General features: G+C 36.7%; 3 protein-coding genes and 1 non-coding gene across 4 annotated transcripts; 2 read left to right on the top strand and 2 right to left on the bottom strand.

Moving 5' to 3' along the window:
• Positions 1–5179: 5179 nt before the first annotated feature.
• On the bottom strand, positions 5180–5776 carry LOC132057623 (uncharacterized). The gene has a single exon (XM_059450250.1). The coding sequence runs from the start codon at positions 5774–5776 to the stop codon at positions 5180–5182; it is 597 nt and encodes a 198-aa protein (XP_059306233.1).
• A 1194-nt stretch (positions 5777–6970) lies between these two features.
• On the top strand, positions 6971–7050 carry TRNAL-UAG (transfer RNA leucine (anticodon UAG)). The gene has a single exon. It is a non-coding gene; the product is annotated as a tRNA-Leu (tRNA).
• Positions 7051–7109: 59 nt separating this feature from the next.
• LOC132056348 (pyridoxal reductase, chloroplastic) lies at positions 7110–13028 on the top strand. Its single transcript, XM_059448496.1, has 8 exons — positions 7110–7321; positions 7405–7633; positions 8261–8354; positions 8605–8728; positions 8945–9046; positions 9427–9578; positions 9685–9778; positions 12585–13028. Exons 1-8 carry the CDS (start codon positions 7193–7195, stop codon positions 12768–12770), a joined length of 1110 nt encoding a protein of 369 aa, XP_059304479.1. The 5' UTR covers positions 7110–7192; the 3' UTR covers positions 12771–13028.
• Positions 13029–13161: 133 nt separating this feature from the next.
• On the bottom strand, positions 13162–14981 carry LOC132056349 (ubiquitin-ribosomal protein eL40 fusion protein). Its single transcript, XM_059448497.1, has 5 exons — positions 14826–14981; positions 14656–14742; positions 14465–14567; positions 13496–13562; positions 13162–13399 (listed from the first exon to the last, which is right to left on the bottom strand). The coding sequence occupies exons 1-5, from the start codon at positions 14926–14928 to the stop codon at positions 13373–13375; spliced, it is 387 nt and encodes a 128-aa protein (XP_059304480.1). The 5' UTR covers positions 14929–14981; the 3' UTR covers positions 13162–13372.
• Positions 14982–16628: the final 1647 nt, after the last annotated feature.

Here is a 16628-nt window from a genome sequence, read left to right on the forward strand (position 1 = left end):
TCTGTGATGATGTCTGATATGCGTGTGGTTACTTACGATCTGTTCGTGCGTTCGTATTTACCTCTTTCACCGGATCCGGCCGGTATATGATCGTGCGCACTATGATATACTCGGTGTTATGCCGTGTTACGGTTCCGAGACCTCGCCATAGTGGCCGGGTTCCGTTTATGGAGTTATCTTTGTGATATGGCTTATGATGTGTTGTGATGATGTGTTGTGTTCGGGGATACGGAGATTTGAAACTTCGGTGTTATGCTTTGTGTTGTGGCGCGGATAGGGTGGCGACCACGTTCGTCCCGTAGGGTCTATGGACCGTATTTGATATGTGATGATGTATGATGATATGATGAGTTTGATCACGGTGGGGCAAACCCAATGACGAGGCAAAATTCCACATTGGTTTAGGCAAATCCCACATCGGTTAATGTTATTCCATATACCGATTATGATGTGTTCGGTATGAGTATATATAATTTGTGTGTGTCGGATGTAAGTACTTAGGTAATTGGGTTGTTATGATTTCACTTTCCGTATTTCCTACTTCGGTTAAGACTTCGTTGATGTATGCTATGCTTTACATGCTCGGTACATATTCGTCTCGACCCCCTTTCTTCGGGGGTTTGCGTTTCATGCCACGCAGTACCCACGGATGAGTAGGTGATGTTAGCGAGGAGATGCTCCAGGCATTTGGATTGGCGAGCTCCACTTCCTCGGTCTTTGCCGAGTCCGAGTGCTTTTGTATGGTGTTCGAAGTTGTGTAGAGACTTTGCGGACGTTGTCGAGTGTATGATATGTCGGTCCGTTTTGTGTAGCTATGTAAGCCGGTGTGTTTGTATGCATTATGCTACGATGTGTTTGGCAAGCGGCTATATAAGCCGAAGTACCGTTATGCCTTATATTATAGATTTTATACTATTGCGTATTTTATTTGGTTTGAAAAAAAAACGAAAGGCATGTTTGTTTGTTCCGAAAAATTTTCATTACGTGCGTATGTTATGTTTTGTGGGCCCGCCGGGTATGGACATTACGATAGTCAGCGGGTTCGCTCGGCCCTAGGTAAGGGTCGGGTGCCCATCATACCCTATCGGAAATTAGGGTGTGACATGGTGCTAGACTTGGCTTGATGGGAGCAGATTTGAGTAGGTAAAGGCCCTTTTGAACTTCACCAAGAACCACTGGGTTCTTCATGGAAGAGCCCTGAAAGATAGCACCAAAAGAAAAAAAAGATTAACATACAATGAAATTGAAGGGTGAATTTATGTATAGAAAGAAGATTGAATCTAAAATATGGTACAAATAGAACATTATGGAGGACTAAGTTAGGTAAAACTGTCACACTTCCTTTATGTGTGACTTTGACCTTATGAGAGTTTGGCAGACTTACATACAAAACTGTAGATAAAGAAGTAACATTAGATAGTAGGGATGGATCAAATGTCATATGTTCTGATGCACCACTGTCTAATATCCATGAATTAGAATGAATTTGTGAAGAAAAGGAATAAGGACTAGGATTAAAATGAGGAGTAATTAAACCTGCACAATTGGCAGTCACATTGGCATCAGAATTTGCCTCACTTGTTTCACTATACTTGAATTGCTGAAGAAGATTAGCAAGCTGACTCTGCTGCTCAGGAGTCATTTGTTTACCAAAAGCTGAAAGATCTCCATCATAAGTTCCATGATTGTTGTGCTAATCTGTGGTAACAACAGTACTTGCATTCTTTGTGAGCAGGATATCTTGTTTTCCTGTTTCTTGTAAATTTAAAGTCTGGTGGAAAACTAATTAGTATATAACATTTGTTAGTGTTGTGATTGGTCATCTTGCAGTTAGTACTGTATAGTCCTGAGTTTTGCTTCTCAAAATTTCCTTTGAATTTTCCATCATTTCCCCCATACTTTTGTTGATAGTTATTGTTAAACTTCTGTCCACTGTTGCTGTACTTCTGATTTGTGACCATGAAAGCAGCTTGTGAGGGGTATGCTTCCATGTGCACCTCCCTCTGTTTCTCATCCTGACTGAGAAGAGAATAAGCTGAACCTACTGTGGGTAAAGGGTCCATCATCAAGATGGTGCTCTTGACACTGCAGTGGATGTTATTCAGTCCCATAAGGAACTGAATTAGCCTCCCATCTTGATGTGTTATATCCCGTATTTTGTACGTTGGGATAATCCGAGCTAACCATGATAAGTTAAGGATAAGACTAATTCGGGATACAGGGTTGAGACTTTTGACCTCCGATTTTATTTTAATGCACAAGTTGCTTATGAATTTTATTGGTATGGAATATTAAGGGAAATTAGGGGGCTAGAAGTTGAAATAAAAATTTCATGAAAAGGCCAAAGTGCCGTGTGTTAAGGTGGGACCCACATGTCGGGATTCTATAAAGGATATATGAAGAGATATATGGGTGGTACATGTGAAGTTGAGCAAGTCCTAAAAAGGACCCATAAGCTAAAAATGAGTGTAAGCCCTCCAAAAGGGCGATTTAAGAAAACATCTTCGGGTGATCTGACTTCGAAGGGCCAAAACGGTATTATGCGTTTGGAATTTGGGAAAACTCCCAGAATAAAAATTGTAGATAATTGAAATATCTTTCCAACCATAGGTCTTGGGTTCACGAGGACATCGGGATAAGGAGATATGTATGTTTTAAGGCGAAGGTCGGTGGGTCGGCCCAACCCGAGCCCAACCGGGTCGTGCCCATTACCCACACCTTTTTAAATGAAATATCAGCCTTTTCTCCTCATTTTTCATACCAAAACACCCAGAAAATTCTGGAGAAAAAGAGAGAGGAGAGCCTAGAGAGAAAAATTAATTTTGACCAAAATTCGCGCCCCGAATTTCGAAGCCCATGAAGAGAAAAGTGTCGTACGTCGCGTTGCCTTCAATTTGAGCTAAAAATCAACCAAGAAGAAGAGAGTGGACGTGGTGGCTGCACACTTAATTAAGGTTCCTTTTCATTGTTAACAAGTTTATTCAGAGTTTTAACGGATTAGAACGGAGGGAATAGTGTGTAGAAATGGATGAAATTCATGAAACTTTGTATGTTGATGTTGAGCCGTGAGTATGGGCTGTTTTGTGACAAGTAATGAACTAAATTTTATTTAGTATTTTTGGTTGTTGTGTTGTGGATTCTATGATGTAAATAAAGGTTTAATGAATTAAGTTGAAGATAAAATCGTGTGTGGGCTGTTTTGGAAGCTAATGTGAATTAAATATAGTTTCTTGTATTTATGAAGATAATGTTGCTAAAGTGTGAATTGTTGGTGTAGTTGATGAATTTGAAAGAAAGAAATGTGTTGTTGTTGTTTTCTTGAACTTGGGAGGTTTCGGGTTGCATGGTATATTGGATGGGTTGTTTTGAATATTGTGCGGATTGTTTGAAATGTTCTTGAATCTTGTATGAATGGTTTGGATTAGTACTTGAACTTGTGAGCGTTGATGTTAGCTTGAAAGTATGTAGTTGAATTGAATGTAATGGAATGTCGTCGAATCATATGGAAAAGAATTACTAATGTTAGAATGCGTTTGAATTACTCGTTGATGTTGTTAGTATGGTTGTTGGTATTGTTGTTGATGATTTGGCCGAGTTGAATTCTCGGGGTTGTTGAATTTATAGGGGAAATGCCGCCCAAATTTCTGTAGATAAAGTGCTAACTTGGAATCGGATTCCTAAGTGCTTATGACTAATGTTTGATGTCTAACGACGTTATTGTAGATCTTGAGAAGCCGAGACTTAAGTTTGGATTAGCTTAGGAAGCGGACGAGGTATGTAAAGCTTACTCTTTCTTTCTTTTGGCATGTCCTAGTTGTAATTAGGCTATGACACGAGCCTCGAGGTAACTCCACTCTTAAGTTCCGGACATGTTTATGATTCATATTTGTTTCTTGATGTTGACATCCTTAATATGGTCAAGCAATGGTCTTTATGTCCTTAATATGATTGGATTTAAAATATTGTGTACACGGTTTTGTTCCTTAAGGATCCTATGTCTAAAAATGTCTGTAACTTTCATAGATAGAACCGGATTGCTTTGAAACGTTCGTAGAAAGTTTTGTAACGTATAGTGACTTTAACTTTCATGGGCGGGCCCGGATTGGTTGATGCATATCCGTGGTCCCCGAGATTTTCCGTTATATAGTCCTAACGACTTGTTTTTGAAAGAACTTAACATGATTTGCGTTTTAACTCTCGAGCGTCGATCGCTTATCTATCCATTGAGTCTATTATAATGATTTATGTGCATATGGTTTCTCACGACTCGCTCGTGCAAAGCTCAATAAGCTCAATATATCCACGCATTCGTGCACATTCCACCGCATTATTCACCGAGTCCCTCACTAGAGGTCGGGACACTATATATATATATATATATATATATATATATATATATATGATGTGATGATATGGGGATGGTGGCTAGTGATGGCATATGATGATTATATTCACCGAGTCCCTCACTAGAGGGCGGGACACGTTATATATATATATATATATATATATATATATATATATATATATATATATATATATATGATGATGACATGCATATGATGATTTTACTTACCGAGTCCCCCATTAGAGGGCCGGGACACGCTTATATGTACACATGATTATGATATCGTTATGCATATTATTTGTTTTCAAAGGCAAGTCCTATGATTTTACGGTCGTATACTTGTTTCGTAATTCCTATTTCGGTTATGATCCCGTTATTGTATTTCATGCTTTACATGCTCGCAAGACATATTCCATACCGACCCCTTTTCTTCGGGGTCGCGTTTCATGCCGCGTGCAGTACTTACGATGAGCCGAGGATATTAGCGAATGTGTTCCGGCGGGATTGACGAGCTCCATTTCCTCCGGAGTGCCGCCGAGTCGAGTATATGTGGTTCATGGAATCTTGGGTTATGTAGAGACTTTGCGTACGAGTCAAGTATATAGTATGTCGTTTGTAAGCGCTCTATAAGCCGATGTATTGTTATGCATTATATTGCAGATTTCATACGATTACAGACTCTATTTGATATGAAAAGATGAAAAGCATGTTTGTTTTCCGAAAAACTTTCATTATGTATTCATGTTATGATTTAAGGGCCCAGTGTGATTAGGAGTGTCACGAGAGTCAGCGGGTTCGCTCGGCCCTAGGTAAGGGTCGGGTGCCCATCACACCCTATCGGATTAAGGGTGTGACATGATGTGCCTTGATGGTCGTCACCTTACCATTACAGATGCATTTACATGAACATTGATCAAAAGTAATCAAAGCATAAAGTTCATCCCAAATCTTCTTCACCTTAGTGAAATAACTTGCAATATCAGAATTACCTTGAACTGCATCTGATAACTCCTTTTGGAGTTGATAAAGTTGTGCTCCATTGCACTGTCCAAACCTTGTTGCTAACTCTTTCCAAATTTTCTGTGTAGTTTTTAAATAAAGGACTGACTCAACAATGTCCTTTGAGAGAGAATTGAGGATCCAAGATATGACCATGTCATTGCACCTGGTCCATGCTTTGTAGTTAGCAGATGAAGTATTTGGCACTTCAGATGTACCATCAATCATGCCAAGCTTATTTTTGGCAGAAAGTGCAATGACAAATGCCCTACTCCAACCAGCATAGCCTTTTCCATCAAAGAGAGTGTTGACAAGCAACATTCCAGGTGAATCAGATGGATGAAGATAGAAAGGGCTAGAGTGGTCATTGATTGGGTTGGTAGCAACTGGCAAACGAGTTTGGGTTGTTTGAGAGTTTTCTGTGTCTTCCATTTCTGTGAGATTTTCAGAGTTTCAACAAAAAAAGACTGGATTTGGAAGAGAAATATCTACTGCTCTGATACCATATAGGAAAAGATAGATAAATTTGGAGAAATTTTCTGTTGTATTTACTGAATATACATCTGGTATATATACACTACACGGAATAAAAGAACTTTCTATTACCTCACAGCTGTCCTATACGTGATTGGCTGTGTTACTAACTAATTTTATTCTCTGTACTATTTTAGGAAAGTTCCAGAACCTATACGTGTACAAATCTAGAAAATACATGGTATATTACTTTGTGTGTCTTGTTCCATTCGCAGAAGAGGCCCAAGTCTGTTAATTGTTTCCTTTTGCACAAATAACTCCTTTTGCATAAATGATCTTTTCTTCATCAAATAAAAATGTCTGGACGATGCTTGCTTCTTCATCTGATCGTTTCTTACCACAAAAGCTAGATTTCCATGTCCAACAGAAAGTAATGAAAAATTCTTGAAAGCTGAAGTCAGCAACAGGATGACTTAATCTACTGAGAAAATTAGGTAAATTCTTAACTGAAACACTCACTAGAAGAAGATCCAACAACATTTTTGATCCCCCAGTTATCAATACATTTTAGTTTTGACTCTTGTAACGTATATTTAAGCACATTTAACCTCCAATTAATTAAAATACAAATATTTAATTCCTTTACCTAATAAATATATGACATTTACATTATTTTGTTAATTTGTATTACCTTCAAATATAAAGTAGCAGTACAATTACTTAACATCAAACATAGATAATTGAATAATGTAATGGTTAATAGTTCATTAAATGTGTGAAAATTCACTAGAATAGGGACACACATTTATGGTTAGCTAGATTTGTTACTCCCTCTGTCTCAATTTATGTGATACAATTTGAATTTCAAGAGTCAAACTTCTTTAATTTAATCGTGAATTCCGACATACAATCTTTTAAGTTTTTTAAAAAATAATTTACATATTTAGAAATTACATAAAAAGTAAAGTCATATTAATTAATAATTTAAAATATCTAAAGAGCATATGAATAAATCACAAGCAAAGATTTTTTTGTTTGATTCTCAGAGTCCGAAATGTATCACGACCGAAAAAGCACAATTTTCCTCCGAAAAAACGACGTGCTCTTTTGTGTGAGTGACACATATAGAGAAGACATCCCGTATAATGTACGGACGGTTTGGCCGAGTGGTCTAAGGCGCCAGATTTAGGCTCTGGTCCGAAAGGGCGTGGGTTCAAATCCCACAGCCGTCAAGTATTTCATTCTTTTTATTAAGCTTATTTGTTATCTATAGCATTTTTCAGCTAAAAAATCTCGTTTTTCCTTTTTTTGGTACACACTATTCTCATATCATCCAACTGCATCAAACTGTACATCCTTTCTCACTTGGGAACAATGAATATCTCGCTGCCAGCTTCAAAATCTATTCCTTACATAAGATGCAGCAATTCAACTAGTGATCCTGTTCCATCTCCCTCTGTTTTCAAATCCCTCAAAATTCCCCGTTTCTGGCCATGGCAAAAGGTACTTTTTTGCCTGTATTTCATCTCCTTTTGCTAGCTGCATGAATTTTGAGAAAATAAAGGTTAATTGAGTTGCATTTACAGGTAAAGATGGGACCTTTGAGGGTATCTCCAATGGGGTTTGGTACTTGGGCATGGGGCAATCAACTTCTATGGGGTTATCAAGATTCAATGGACTCTGAACTTCAGCGCACTTTCAATCTTGCAGTGGAGAATGGTATCAACTTGTTTGATACGGCTGATTCTTATGGGACTGGAAGGTTGAATGGACAAAGTGAGAAACTTCTTGGAAAATTCATTCGCGAGTTTCCAGGTGAACATTGATTTATTCTTGTTTCTCATTAAAGGTATATTCATGTATAAGATTCTATCTTCAGGGGCTAGTTCATTAAGAAGTTTTGAATAGCCAATCAGATACTTGTACTCATTCCGTTAAGGAAATAGGAGTAGATCATTACATTAGCTATTCTCAGTAATTATGTGCTCCCTCCGTCCCATTTTAACTGTAGTTTAAGTTCTTTTCATGCTCATTAAGACAAACATAAATGTAAGGTATACTTTACTAAGTAACCCATATTTATTAGATGTTTTTTGAGAACTAAGCAGTATTAAAAAAATTACTGTGCTTCTTTAATGTTAAGGATATAGTTGGAAATAATTGTCAACTTTAATCTTGAATTCCTAAAGTGACAATTATTTTGGGACAATTTTCTTGAGCTAAAACGACAATTAAAATGAGACGGAGGGAGTAAATCTGTAACATTGTTAAACTTCGAGTTACATAATACCTTCCATTCTTAGCAAAATAGGAAGAGAAACAGAAAAGGGATAGTAGCTATGCTCTTGGACCGCTCTCTGAGCATTTGCTGCTCAGTAAGTTTGTCAAGACTACCCAAATTCTCTTTTGTTTTCTAAGCTTTTTGACTTATTATGCTTTCAGGAGACAAGCAAGTAAAGAATGACATTCAGATTGCAACAAAATTTGCTGCATACCCATGGCGCCTAACACCTGGACAATTTGTGAATGCTTGCAAGTATTGCTCATGCTCATTTCTTCTGAACATACTGATAATCAGAATATCAAAAATCCAGTTTTATGGGGGAAAATACCTAGTGTAGAAATCTTCATTTGATTAAAATTACACGTTTGCCAGAAGTGCACTGAATGACTTTAGCTACTTTGTTATCTGGTACGACTAACTTTTAAGAAAGACATTAGGCTCATATTTTAGCTGTTTCTTATGAAGCAACCAAAAGGTTTTGTTAAATAGAACTTTGTGTCAGGTCTTCTCTGGATAGGATGCAAATTGAGCAAATTGGAATAGGACAACTGCACTGGTCAACCGCAAATTATGCACCTCTGCAGGAACGAGCTCTTTGGGATGGTTTAGTTGCCATGTACGAGAAGGTTACTAATAACTAAAGTATTTATTTGGAATCACGTGCATTTTTGGACCATTTAGTGCGAGGGGAGATCAACATTTTGGTGCTATTTTGTCACTCTTAAAAGCAATTCTGAATCTACTTTCTGCTAAATCTGGTCTTCATTATCACCTGTGGAGAAAATACTTGATTGATTCATATTGTTGCACGTAAATCAAATTACAATTTTTCTCTCGTGCAGGGTTTAGTTCGTGCAGTTGGGGTGAGCAACTACGGACCAAAGCAGCTGCTGAAAATACACAAATATCTTGACGACCGAGGAGTTCCTTTGCGCTCAGCCCAGGTGCTGACTCTTCTTTCCTACCTATGAAGTATGCAGTTACCTTTCTTTTTAGAAGCAAATACAATTTTTTTCCATTTACAGTGCTCAGTTAGAATTACCCATATGCAGAGTGCTCTGCCGTCTAAAAGAGGTAAAAACCAACAACGTATTAGTTCTGTTAAGTCAAAGAAAATGGAGACGGTAACCTACCTGGTACCCACTAGTAGGATGTAGCAGGTATCTGGTAAATTCGTCGAGGTCACGCAAGCACAATCACCTCTAATGTTCAAGCATTGTTAGTGGTCATCAAATTCCATATGACCAGATTGTACTTAAATTGCTTTGAGTCGTTGCTTTGCTTTGGTGCCACTATCTTAAGCCAGTGATCCCTCCAACATCAGGTACAATTTTCACTGCTGAGTATGGGAAGTGATCAGATGGAGATAAAAGATATATGCGATTCTCTAGGCATACGGGTCATAGCATACAGCCCTTTGGGTCTTGGTATGCTCACTGGGAAATACACACCCTCTAATCTTCCATCTGGGCCAAGGTACATCTCAATTTCTTCCCAAGTTGAATTTTTCTAACTAGTAAACGAGCAAGTACAGCTCAAGCTATTATTTGATCCTTGTCTCAATGTAAAACATTACTTGTAGGGGATTACTCTTTAGACAAATTCTGCCTGGATTGGAGCCACTACTTACCTCACTGAGAGAAATAGCTCAACGACGTCGGAAAACAATACCACAGGTAAACCGAAAATTTTCTGTTCAGTTCTTTTCATACCAACAAGCAGGCCACCGCATCTCATTGCTGGTTCAGTGTTCTCATCTAATAGGCCTTTCATATAGTTTGGTGTTTGCAATAATGCAAAGCATTCTGCTCCTGTTTTTTACATCTCGGTAGCCTCTATATCTTGGACTTTAAGCTTGATGTCGGATCTGTTTGAGAGTCCATTCATGTCGACAACAACACATAGGAAACATGAAGTCACTGCAAATTCAGTTAGCTCTTTCTTTAGAAATTCAGATGAATTAAGAGACTAAAAGAAGGTACATAAATCTCAGCAGCTTTTATCTGTTCTAGAAAAGAGAAGCATTTTGCCTATCAAAAATGTGCTTTTTTTGGGTAATTAGCCACTTGTATTAATCACCAATGAACCGTTACAAAGCTCCATAGCATAGCTTTTACTCAGCTTGCTATCCTTGAAACAAAACAAACAGAAAACACATCAACCTAGAACAGATCTAGAAAGTAAACCTCTGGATCATAGTTCTAAGTCCAAGTTTTGCCCTAACAGCACATATATAACCAATTTCTCTAGCAATGCTAGCACTAGTCCTAATTTTGTTCTCAAATACTCGTTGGTTCCTTTCCAACCATACTACATGAATACATTCAGCAAAGATCATTCTGAACAGCCTGGCAGCTTGAGTCTTGCCCTTGGAATTTTTGGTAGTGGTCTATATAGTAGCAGTTACTTTAGTCCTCTGAGCCCATGTTAGGATCTTATCCCAAATACATTTAGTAAAGTTACATTCCAGGAATAAGTGATCTCTGGTTTCAGGATAGGCAGTACAGCCAATCCCCATTTAATAAGCCTGTCAGCAAGTTAACGTTTTTCCATGAAAGTGGAACCACATGGTAAATCTGGCTTTTGGTCTAGCATCATTGTTAAACATTAAGATTTTTCCATGACATCACATGTCCATGAGGCAATACAAACTGGTACATATACTTGATTAGACTCTGCTTGTTGAGGACTGGGACTTATGTCTGAGAAATCATCTCCTTAGCAAGCAGTATTTGCCTCATCATCCAACAAGCTTGTTGTGGGATAGGACAATAAAAAAAAAAAAATGTCTATCTTGATGTAGTAAGTATGGAATCAAAAATGTGCTTTGGTGCCCTTAATAGTGAATTCTGCTAGTCAAATTAAAAAAGGAAAAAAGAAAAGCAAAGGAACTATGGCTCTACATGAATAATGAAATAACCAGCAATTGCCTTATCATATAAAACTGTGGCTCCATATATAAATTCTCAAATAATCAGTCATTGCCTCATCAACATATAACAAGGACTGTATAAGATGAGATAATCTCGTTATACAATTCTACATAACTAATACATAATTTGATTTCAATAGACAATCTCACATTACTAACACCAACATTTAGCATAACTTAACTAGGTAAAATGTGGAACAAGAATATGCTTATTAGCAATACCTGGATGGATAGGAACACCTAATACGTAAAAAGTACACGGAAGTTTAACTATTGACTTTGATATTGCAACCCTTGCATAACGATCCTCATATCATTACAATGCATGAACTATTTATCCCTTAAATAAGTGAATTATAGCTAGTTCGTTATCCAAACAACTCATAAAAGTGAATAGATTACAAGGTTACAGCTTTGGTATTATGAACAATATTTGCTTTTGAGAACCAGTAGGTAAGCTGCCATTGTTAAATATTAACTGACTTAAGTATACGACATTAATTCATTTCAAATGGTAAACCGCCTTCCTTCTAGTCACCATCAGAGCTTTCATAAATGATACACTGGGATGCACTTCCAAAAGCCTTTGGGAGTTAATTCCACTACAGTAACCTTCCATCACGTTTGCCTTGACTATTGTTTCTTGATATTTAGGCTCCATCTTTAGAACTTTCTCTAGCTTGGGTTAGTTGCTTCTTCTATTTATAGACCTTCTGTAACTTCTAATGCTAACCTTTGCGAAGTGGAGCATGTCTCCGTATTGTATTGGATTTGCAATACGATCTTTTGAAAGTATAGTTTCTCCTTTTAACCTGGTAACAGCTGTACACTTGCAAGAAGCAGTGTGTATGTACTTCAGCTAATTTTTATGCTCACATCGTTTTGGAGCTACAAACCTTAGTCCACAAAGTTATGAAAGAATCTAGTAGTTTGTGTTTCTCTTCACTCCAGCCTCATTGACTTGACAGTTTCAGTCTGTTTTCTTGCTCACAATTGTGAAGTTGGAAGATGCACGTTAAATGGAAAAATGTGGCCTTCCATTTGTCAATTAAAGTATGCTTTCATCATCAGTTCTTTTTTTCTTTCTCAAATACTCTTATGATTTATCAATTAACATCATCTACCAAGGAATTGTTCTTCCTTTTATTTGGCTTCATATCGGTACAGTTTTAGTTCCATTATGCAATTAATTCTATGAATTTATGACCAAGTCTGTCTGCTTGCGAGGTACTGCCTTAACAATTAGTCTTTCGTCGAAAAAAGTTTCCATTGAACTGGAATTGAGGAAAGAGGTTATCAACTATCCATGGCGTTTATTTGGAAAACAAACGTACATTAGTCTTGGAAACCCTGCAGACGATCTCAGGGGATATTTTGGCTTAATCATAAGATAGGACTATTCCAGCAAAAGCTGTTTGTATGCTTGCAAAGAATTAGACACTGTTTTTATGCTTAGACTAATTCATTGATATTATTCACAAACTACGCGCTATCACTGCATGTTGGTAGTTAATTCCTTTGCATGCTATTAACATAAAATAGCAATGCAGGTAGCTGTCAACTGGTGTATATGCAAGGGTACAATTCCTATCCCCGGAGTCAAGTCTGTAAAACAAGCTGAAGAGAACCTAGGAGCCCTTGGTTGGCAACTCACTTCTGATGAATTGCTCCAATTAGAATACGCAGCTCTTGATTCTCCACAAAAGATGATCCAAAACGTATTTCAGACGAAGTGATAACTTCTCTACACAATGGATACGTCTAGGAAGATATACTTGGAGAAGGCCACAATCGAGCTATAGGACACTAATGTACACATTCGAATCATCTTCACAGATCATTTGCTATTTTTTTGGAACTGGTAACTACAGATCATTTGCTCTTTAAATAGGCATCTTCTCAAATATCACCAAAGTAGATGTGTACACGGTATAATGTCTATCCTCTCCCTGATAAAAAATATTACTAATATCAAGGCTAAGAGTGTTGAATCACCACAGAGTGTCAACATTTCCTCAACTAGTCTAGAATCTAGATATGTTCTGTTGGTAAGAACAGAAACATGGGATTGGAACTTGTTGAGGATAAAGAATAAAATACACAGCTGGTCATACCAAACTCAAAACAAGCACAAAATTCTTTTTGTAAATGGAACTGGAGTTGAAACAAATGTGTGGCAGTTAAACAGACAACGATAGGTCCACAAAAATGTGAGCTAAGCAAAAGAACTACAAAATCATGTAATTGGCATAGAGATCCACCAAAAAGTGAGCTACGCAGAAGAATTACAAAATGATGCAATTTGAATAGCATCTAGACAGGAAATGCAACTGCCTCTCTACTTGATCTTCTTCTTTGGCCTCAACTGCAAAGCAAGTAACAAAAGAAACAGTTTAATGTATTGAGTCAAGTAGAACAACATACAGATACAAAATCTTGCAGAAAATTCTCAAGATGATACCTGGTTGCTATGGCCGCATTTCTTCTTCCTGCAGTTCACGGCACGAGGATGCAGACGGGCATAGCACCTACAGTGTAAACATGATTATACGCTAGAATTTTGGATATATGGATGGCATAAAAAACACAAGTCCACATGCAAATTTCTTTTTCACCACTGCAAATATAAAAGCCAAGAACTAGAGGGGAACGACCTTGGCGAGCACTCAAAACTTATTGCATGGTGCAATAATCATAAGTCCTCGAATGATATAACAATGAGAAACGTGAAAACTAACTTGTTCAACAGTTTCTTGAGCAAATAATAGATTTTCGGTACACCATATTACTATTTCAAAACTAATTTGAAAAACATCAGTGCACCATATACAAGCCACTACCTTCTCATGCTTACTCCGTAACATATCTATGGAAATGGTACAAAATATTAAAACACAAATGTGTAATAAAACAGCAAAAGTGGAGGATCTAGAAACAGAATTCATAGACCGTGGCCAGATAATATTTGGTAGATTTTCACCCAGCATATGCCCTCTAAGAACCCTTAATTTTTCCTTTAGCTAAGCAGAGAGCTCTGAAGTTTGCAAGCTAGAATCAGAGTAAAAACAGCTACTAATAGCGTTAGTTTCGTGTTCAAGGTGCAGCTCCACCACAGAGGTTGTTTTTTGGACTAAACCGACCCACGGCTTACCATCCACCATCTTCAAATTCATTTCCATTTCATCCCCATGATGGAAGTTTTTAAAATTCACTGTCAGTGGCAAAAGTCAGGACAATGATACCCTAATGCCATCTAAGCTCGCATTCATACAGGACTGTGATTTTACCACAAAAACATTCTTGAACGGGCCATCTTAAAGAGTTGGCGTTTAAGTGAAATAATTACACCTTTCCACAACAGTTTATTTTTTCCTACCAACCACATGATAATTCTGACATGTTGTGCTAAAGCACTAAGTGGAGAACTTACTTGCGGCAAATCATCTTATCTTGGTTGTATTTCCTGGCCAATGCCATAAGAGATGGTTCAATGATCCCACCACGGAGCCTCAAAACAAGATGCAGAGTCGACTCTGTTACATACAAATATATATTAACTAAAGAAGCAGCAAACAATAAAAACAATCACTTATATTACCAAGTTTCAATCCAAACACAAACCTTTTTGGATATTATAATCAGCCAGTGTACGCCCATCTTCAAGCTGTTTACCAGCAAAGATCAGTCTCTGCTGGTCCGGTGGAATACCTACACATAGCCCATCAAGAGATGCCCATTAACTTGCCACATGAATGACAAGAAGCAATGGAAGTAAGAAAAAGAATGAATACCTTCCTTGTCCTGAATCTTGGCCTTGACATTGTCAATGGTATCGCTGGATTCAACTTCAAGGGTAATGGTCTTCCCTGTTAGGGTTTTCACAAAGATCTGCATCTTATCTCTCTCACGATACGCTTCCGCAAATGGGGTTTTTTTTTCAGGAACCTTATATTGTGCTTTTTAGGGTTTAGATTTCCCCTTGATGAGAACGACGCCGTATATCTCTTATCTAAGCGTAAATTCCACTTGCCGCCCTTATAGATCTTGTAATTATACGTTCACCTCCCTGAGTATTCGAATATGACAAATGATGTTTACACCGAATCAAGTAATTTAATTTTAGTAATTTTAAAATGATGGTAAATACATGCATATCGTAAATATTGAATATTTTTTTTTTTTACTTTAAATACTTATAAAGTGTACCACAAATCATAAGTTGGGCCATTTGTAATTTTTGACTTTTCAGTTTATAAACACTTTTAATTTGATTAAAATTTATTATTATTATTTTATCCATAATATTTTCTTTTATTTCTGGAGTATCGCTTTCAAAACAGAACTCATAACTCCCTCCTTGTTCCATTTTTTTGATTTGCCATTTTCCATGATACTCTTATTTTTAAACATTTTTTTAAGAAAATTAAGTAATTCTAATAGAATATAAGAGTTTGTCCCCACTTGACAAGAGGGTTCTTTTAAAAGTAAGCATTCTCCACATTAAATCATAAGATTGTGCATGTTTTAAAAATCAAAAAAAAAATTATGTCCGCACTTTTATACTTGATTTATTAACAACTTATTATCCATGTCAATACTTTTAACTAAATATGTAATTTATTTATTCATAAAATTTCAAGCACTTAATGTTCATTTTGAAAACTGTTATTAGGATAGTAATTAAACACACTAGTAATTATATCGTACAAGAATTACAAATAACATGTTTGTTTATCATAACGTAATTATATTGTAATTCAATGTCGTGTTTGATTAAAAAAGTATAAATACGTAACTGTCCGAATGTGATATTTCTTTCAATTCATTTTTGTTTTTATACAAAATGCCCCGTTGTTAGTCGCTTTAGCTCAAAAAGACCCTTTCACACAAGTCAAGAAGTTCAAAAATACGCTTCTCACTAATTGTTATTCCAAAATAATAAACAATAATTAATTTTGCCCTTAAATTATTTAGAATGGAATAATTTAATCACTATAGTACAAATCAATAAATTTGACGATTATAATTTAATGACGAAGAACAATAACAAAACTGTAAATAAATTTGACACTATACATCAATTTAGGGTGTGTTTGGTATGACAAAAAATATTTTTCTATTTCTCCTTATTTGGTTGCTAAATATTTAGAAAAATATTTTTCTAGACAATGTTTTCTCAAAATGGGAGAAAATGGAGAAAAATGTTAACCTTACAAATTTGGGAGAAATATTTTACGAATCAACATAAACACAACAACACACCCCAACCAACCCACGCACCCCACATCCCGTTGCACCTACCCTAGCCACCTTACACCCCCTCGCTTACTCACATTCCATTTCTAAATTATTTAAATTAGAAAATAAAAGATTAAAGTTCGAATATTTCTCTTATTTCATATTTCAATGATATTATTATGAAATTTTGAAATGAAATAATCCTTCCCAGTAAAAGTGTCGTGTTCGAATTCTGATCGCTTTTATGTGAGAAAGGGGGACCACCTGATTTTGGAAGAAGTAGAGATGTCTTTTCTAGGGGAACCGTTCCTTGCATTCTTTTATTGTATTCGCTTCAGTCGCTCCTGAATCGAGGG

Source organism: Lycium ferocissimum, chromosome 5 (assembly GCF_029784015.1).
Source record: "Lycium ferocissimum isolate CSIRO_LF1 chromosome 5, AGI_CSIRO_Lferr_CH_V1, whole genome shotgun sequence".
NCBI classification, from domain to species: domain Eukaryota; kingdom Viridiplantae; phylum Streptophyta; class Magnoliopsida; order Solanales; family Solanaceae; genus Lycium; species Lycium ferocissimum.

What these genes read in the sequence shown, in the direction of transcription:
- LOC132057623 (XM_059450250.1), bottom strand. Translation starts at nt 5,776, where the DNA reads ATGGAAGACACAGAAAACTCTCAAACAACCCAAACTCGTTTGCCAGTT.
- LOC132056348 (XM_059448496.1), top strand. Translation starts at nt 7,193, where the DNA reads ATGAATATCTCGCTGCCAGCTTCAAAATCTATTCCTTACATAAGATGC. An exon ending in TAGTTGCCATGTACGAGAAG is followed by an intron (nt 8,729 to 8,944) that starts GTTACTAATAAC and finishes TCTCTCGTGCAG; the next exon opens with GGTTTAGTTCGTGCAGTTGG. An exon ending in TTCCTTTGCGCTCAGCCCAG is followed by an intron (nt 9,047 to 9,426) that starts GTGCTGACTCTT and finishes CTCCAACATCAG; the next exon opens with GTACAATTTTCACTGCTGAG.
- LOC132056349 (XM_059448497.1), bottom strand. Translation starts at nt 14,928, where the DNA reads ATGCAGATCTTTGTGAAAACCCTAACAGGGAAGACCATTACCCTTGAA. An exon ending in TGATTATAATATCCAAAAAG is followed by an intron (nt 14,568 to 14,655) that starts GTTTGTGTTTGG and finishes TGTATGTAACAG; the next exon opens with AGTCGACTCTGCATCTTGTT. An exon ending in GATAAGATGATTTGCCGCAA is followed by an intron (nt 13,563 to 14,464) that starts GTAAGTTCTCCA and finishes TTTACACTGTAG; the next exon opens with GTGCTATGCCCGTCTGCATC.